Consider the following 6,238-nt stretch of genomic DNA (forward strand, 5'->3'; position numbering starts at 1 on the left):
TAGTATCTGCTTCCCTCGCCAGCTGCGAGCAGGCCAGCCAATCTGGGACCAGGTGCGATGGTCGGAATGCCGGCGAGGCCTGGCCCTAGACCTCAATCTCCTAATATGCCCTTAATCCTATTGATATTACTGAATTCTACTTATACTTTGGCTAAGAAAACCTAGGACCTCGAATATCTCAGGGAATTCACTCTCTACCTTGCTCCTAGGCTACCGCAACTTGTGGTCAATGTAGTGTCTACGCACTACACCCCCCCCTCTGCCGAATTTAAACTCTCCCGTAAGCAGAAATACTGATTCCTATTCCTGGTTATTCTCTAGACTGGACTTCTCTATCCACTCCATTACGAAACTGCTTCGTACTCCCTGACAGCGAGGGCCATGAATTGCCTGTGAAGAACTCCCCTTCAGAAATGCCAGTCTAAGGGGAGTTCGCGGCCTCAGGGATCATGTGGCCCTCAGAACCTGATCCCACTCACGTCAGTAGATGCACTAGTCCCGGCCAGCAGCTCTGCGTCTTGTGCCCCGAACGACAACACAAATGCAGATGAAAAACACAATTGTGAGGCGTAGAAGGGATCCAAGTTCCCTCACACGATGGGGTGATGGGGTTCCATAACACTCTAGGTACTGGCCCTGTAAGCTAATGAGAAGTGGGGGAGAGCCCTCAGTTCCCTCATGCAATTGCTGAGATCTGGTCAAGATAACTTAGAGTATTTCTCTTTTGTACAAATATTCGCAGTAAGCTATACGTATTACTCGGTTGTATCTCTGAAGGGTGACTGTGGAGCGCATCCCTGGAACCCCACGGCTGAGTATAGCGAGCTGGCAAGTCATATCTATCATACTGAGCAAACATATCAGACTAACAAAGGTTAAAGAAATAAGTTCTCTCAGTTTATTCTCTCTCTGAAAATTTTTCTCTCTCAACCCCAGTAGAGCAGCCACTGCGGCATTTGGGGCTGGGAGAGGAGACGGCGTAGCCTTATGCAAATAGCCTTTGCACCAAGGCACAAGCCACCCTCTCCTATAACCATACCAATGGTCACTCCATAAAGAATGCTTAATGNCACGGCATTGCTGCCGTGATTGTAGGGAGCATTCACTACATTGCCCTTGCTGTAATCGATAAAGCATAATTAACGACGGACTTTATCAACTACTCCAATATGTATTCTAATTACTAAACTATAATTAATACTATTTTATACGAACTACTATCTATTAAATATCTACTACTACTACCTTAGCGCCTGCTCCCGCTGCTGTCAGTGCTCTGAGGCACCCGGCGAAAGCAAAGCTCCAATTCGAATGCCTCGCACCGGCAGCCGGCAGCCGTCGCCTTGAAGAACCTCCACCCATCACTATGAATTTATCGCCTTCTTGTTTATCATTCTACTTTCCCGTTATTTGTTTCTTCATTTGTTCTCTTATCTGTTTTGACCTTTGGTTACCTGACACCTCCTTTCTGGTATCAGGTGTCTCAACACCCTCTCCCCTTTTCCGAGCAAAAGCTGTTCGCCACCTCGTTTATTCCTCTACGTCTTCATTTCCTTCTCCGCCTGCTCTCCTCTCCGTTTGGCTTTGATCTTCATTCTTCTTCATCTTCATTCCTCACTTCGCCTGCTCTCCTCTCCGTTTCACTTGAGTCCTGTATGTGTTGACGTCTGCGTCTCTTTCCGGCACGGAGCAGGGCAGGACAGCCGTGGAGATGGTGTGCTGGTTCCCACGTGGCCCGTTCTCCTGGGGCGCCTCGCCACTTGACCAGGTAACGAGCCGAATCCCCTGGACCCTGCTGGTCCATAATGTAGTCCACGAGGAATTGGTCCGTACGATTGCCTGCAGCATCACATACTGGTGGCCACCCTGCTTGGGCATCCTGTGGTGCTTGTGCCGCAGATCTTGGGCGATGGGGAACCAGTTGCGATACATGGAAGACGTTGTGCCCTGTATAAGTCCTGGGTAGGGCAATACGATAAGCCACCTCTCGGATACGCTCCAGGGCCGAAAAGGGACCCTGGTACCGTGGTTCAAATTNCCATGCTTGATCCCCAACCTTATATTCCAGGGGACGAAGTCCAGCATCTGCGTAATATTTCTGCCTCCATTTTGCTTTCAGGATGTGGGCCCGAGCCCGATCACAAAGCCGCTTCAAGAGCTTAGTCATGGGAGGAGAAAGAGTCGGTGGTAAAGATCCTACTATATCCAGGTCAGCTGCGGTGACCGGATTCTCCCCAATCATCACTTCGAAGGGGGATAGCTCGGTGGAGGAGTGGGGAGTGTTGTTGTACGCCAACTCGAGAGCGGGAAGAAGATTTTCCCATTCCTGTTCATCTGTCTGTATGTATGTCCTCAACATTTGTTCCAGGGTTGGATTCACCCGCTCGGTCTGCCCGTCCGTTTGTGGATGGTATGGGGAGGACATCGCCCGGCGAATGTTGAAACGCGAGCAAAGAGCCTCCCAGACCTCGGAGGTAAAACGTGGGTCCCTGTCGGAGATCAGGGTATCCGGGAAACCGTGATATCTGATTAAGCGATCAGCCAAGAGCACCACCATGTCCGCTGCGGAGACTGTCTTTCGGGTAGGTGCGAAATGTGCCATCTTGCTCAGAGAGTCCACAAACACCAAGACGGTGTCATTTCCTGTGATTGTGCGTGGCAGGTCTGTGATGAAATCTAAACTCACATGACTCCACCTCCGCGTGGGGATAAGAAGCTGCTGTAGAAGGCCAGCAGGCTTCTGGTTCACGGCCTTGGAAGCGCGACACTGGGTACAAGACTCCACGTAAGTGTTGGTCTACACCCTCATGTCTGGCCAGTAGTAGTGTTTACTTAGTGCTAAGTACTAAGCAAACATTATTATTGGCCAGACATGAGGAAAGTCTTCCTTTGTCCTCGATGTCCTGAAGTCACATGGTCATGAAACCTATACAGGAGGTGAGTTAAGAACTCAGGGAGCTGAGGTACGCAAATCAACCAGATACCGTCGTGACATATTCTCAGGTATGGATGCTGGAAGCGTGAACCATAGCGACGTTGTCGGAGCTCCACATGTACGGTTTCTCCTGGAGTTCTGATGGCCGACAAGTAAGGTTCACGGAAAACGGGACACTTGTTGTAGGCGGACGGCCAGTTGTCTTGGGCAGTGACAAGAGCCAGTGGCAGTCCGGCAGGATGTTGGTCAGGGAATACGGCTCTGTACTCCCTCAACACTTCTAGGATGGCGTGAGGTGTTCCCTCCGCCGCTGTCGATTTTGTCCACTCATCAAAACGAGTGTGTTCGAGAGCAGTCGGCCAAGGTGATTCATCATTCTTCTCCTCCTGTTGCTCCTCATCTCTGAGTTCTCCGGTCCCTCCGGGTTTGTCAGGGGCCTTGGGGTTTCCCAACAAGGCACAAAACCATGACCCTTGTCCGGTTTCTGTCGAACTTGGTGCCTTGGGTACCTCGCCGGCCGGTATGGGAAGAATGAGAGATAGTCCCTGTACAGGGTGTTACAGCTTAGCCGTGTTCTCTCTAGCCTGTTGCAGTATCGCCTGCTCTTCTGGCATTTCAGCTATATGCCTGGCTAGGAGGTCGTATGTCCGTTCTGCGGGTGTCCTAGGACGGGCTGTAGATCCTCTAATCTGACCGACCCTCTCCTTGTTTATGCGAACAAGTAACAACTTGTTCCACTGCCCCTCCACGAACACGCGCAGTTCATCTGAAGGGAAGGACCAGGCCGCCTTGTGCTCCGCCAACCAGTCAAGACCCATTACCATATTGTACGGTACGGATCCCACTAAGAAATCTCCGGTAAGTTTCACGGCCCGTTACCTGGCCAAGCGGCAAGGCCAAACGGAGAGAAGAGCAGGCGGAGCACGAAATGAAGACGAAGAGGAATAAATGAGGTGGCGAAGAGCTTTTGTTCTGAAAGGCGGAGAGGGTGTTGGCACACCTGATATCGGAAATGAGGTGTCAGGTAACCAATGGTCAAACAGATAAGAGGAGAAGTGAACAGACAAGTAACAGGGAAGTAGAATGACAAACAAGAAATAGATAAATTCGTAGCGATAGATGGGGGTTCTTCGAAGCGATAGCTGCCAGTGCGAAGCATTCGAAGCGGAGCCTTGCTGTCGCCGGCCGCCCCAGAGCACTGACAGCAGCGTGAGCAAGCACCANAAGCATTCGAAGCGGAGCCTTGCTGTCGCCGGCCGCCCCAGAGCACTGACAGCAGCGTGAGCAAGCACCACGGTAGTAGTAGTAGATATTTAATAGATATTTAATAGATTGTAGTTCGTATAGAATAGCAGTAATTCTTGCCTAGTAACTAGAATACCTATTGGAGTAGTTGATGAGGTCGTTCGTTTATTAGGCTCTAGTCGGTCAGAGCAAGGGCAATTCATGGCCCTCGCTGTCAGGAAGTACGAAGCAGCTCCGTAAAGGAGTGGATAGAGAAGTCCAGTCTAGCGAATAACCAGGAATAGGAATCAGTATTTCTGCTTACGGGAGCGTTTAAATTCGGCAGAGGGGGAGGTGTAGTGCGTAGACACTACATTGACCACGAGTTGCGGTAGCCTAGGAGCAAGGTAGAGAGTGAATACCCTGAGATATTCGAGGCCCTAGGTTTTCTTAGCCAAAGTATAAGTAGAATTCAGTAATATTAGTAGAATTATGGGTATATTAGATAGAGGAATTCCTTGTTCCTCTCGAGCTGTGCTTTCGCCTTCAAACTGCTCCCGAAGAGCTACAGTTCTTCGGGTGCACCTAAACCCCAAAGAAGATCAGCATCTTCTTTCTTAAAAGGGGAGGCAACACAATTGTTATTGTATGTATGCAGTGATATCTCTTTTTGGGAGCGCATGCGGAGTATGAACGCCTTCCGGTATGCGCTGCGATGTATATTTATCGCCAGGTGGGAAGGGGAGAGGCTACAACAGAATTAAGAAAGCCTAAACACGAGATGTCGTCGACGGAACGGAACGTTGAGAAGTATCCTTCCTCCGCTAGCAGACGTCTAACGGTAGACCGGGAACTTCCACAACAACAATTCATTGCATGGCTATGATGTGGTCGATAGAAGTAACAGCCGCACCCGCGTAGCCACATCAAGCCACCTCTGTGCTTATCCAAGTTCGCGGTAATGAGTAGAAGCTGCTAGCGCTGCTGGACATGGGTGGCAACGTTAATCTGACAATTAGAGCTACGTCAATCAGGCGCAAACTACCAATTGGTTGTGTCTCTCTCTGCGACTACGTCTCCCGTGTGGAAGACAGTGCAAGAGCATCGGCAAGAGTGTGAGCTAAGATAAAAATCAAGTTCGGAAATGGATCATATTACAATGGCGCGGGACTTTTCACCTCGTTTCGGTTCACTGCGAGTTAATCCCAGGCATGCTGTCGGTGATTCAGTGACGGGGGCAGATACGCAGCCTAGCCAACCCTGTTGATGTCTATATCCGGGCAAGCATATAGAAAGAGCACCACTCAGCGCTCTCAGCACAACTTGCACCCTCTACAATAAGAGGAGTTGAAGCAATGCCCCAAGGAAAAAGGAGCGAGGAGCCACATTAGCAGTCCTGCACCGCTACACGGAGCGGCGGTGAAGTAGTGGTACTCTGCCGTGATGGTCTAACGAAGACAGCAGTTCAGGGGGATTCGATCCATACCCAGTTGACAGGATAAGAACATCACAATGAAAGGAATATTTGTCAGATGCATTAACAACTTGACGCACAACGCGCCGCTTAGAGCTCACTCCTATCTTTATTCCGAGTCGCCGGTAAACCCCGCATCTTGAAGAGGAGATCCAGAGGCAAGCAGATGAACTGCCAGGAAAAAAATAAAACCCTCAACAGGCACGGTTGTACACAATCTAATGCCGGTGAAGAGAAAGGGGAAACGACAGCGCATGTGCGTCAACTTCTAGCTGCTAAACAAAATCACAGTGAAGCAATTGTTTTTCATGTCTCAGATCGGCGAGTCACTTGGCCAATTGCAGCGAAGCCAAATGATGAATTAGACGCTTGCTTCAGCAGCCGCTTCATCATTTTTCTTCCCTGGCACCCTTTTACAGAACCCAAAGCATCACCAAGAAAAGCATAAGACAGCGCTCCAAGTCGGCATTCGAAAGCTACAGCATATGTTTATGCCATTCTGGCGCGTACGTGCACCTGCCGCGCTGCAGCCGCATGCTACTCACGCTTCATTCCGCCGAATGAATGAGGGCTGCTCTGCTGTACGCATGGAGGAGGTGACCGCC

The 6,238-nt window shown here is 50.1% G+C and overlaps 1 protein-coding gene across 1 annotated transcript; it reads right to left on the reverse strand.

The window, feature by feature from the left end:
• Positions 1–1,591: 1,591 nt before the first annotated feature.
• Positions 1,592–3,759, reverse strand: EMH_0009550 (uncharacterized protein; the record flags this gene model as incomplete). Its single annotated transcript, XM_013498706.1, is given in 4 exon segments — positions 1,592–2,035; positions 2,039–2,664; positions 2,985–3,480; positions 3,634–3,759. Coding segments are annotated over 4 exon segments (1,692 nt in total).
• Positions 3,760–6,238: the final 2,479 nt, after the last annotated feature.

This window comes from Eimeria mitis, genomic scaffold (assembly GCF_000499745.2).
Source record: "Eimeria mitis Houghton genomic scaffold, Emh_scaff365, whole genome shotgun sequence".
Classification (NCBI taxonomy): domain Eukaryota; phylum Apicomplexa; class Conoidasida; order Eucoccidiorida; family Eimeriidae; genus Eimeria; species Eimeria mitis.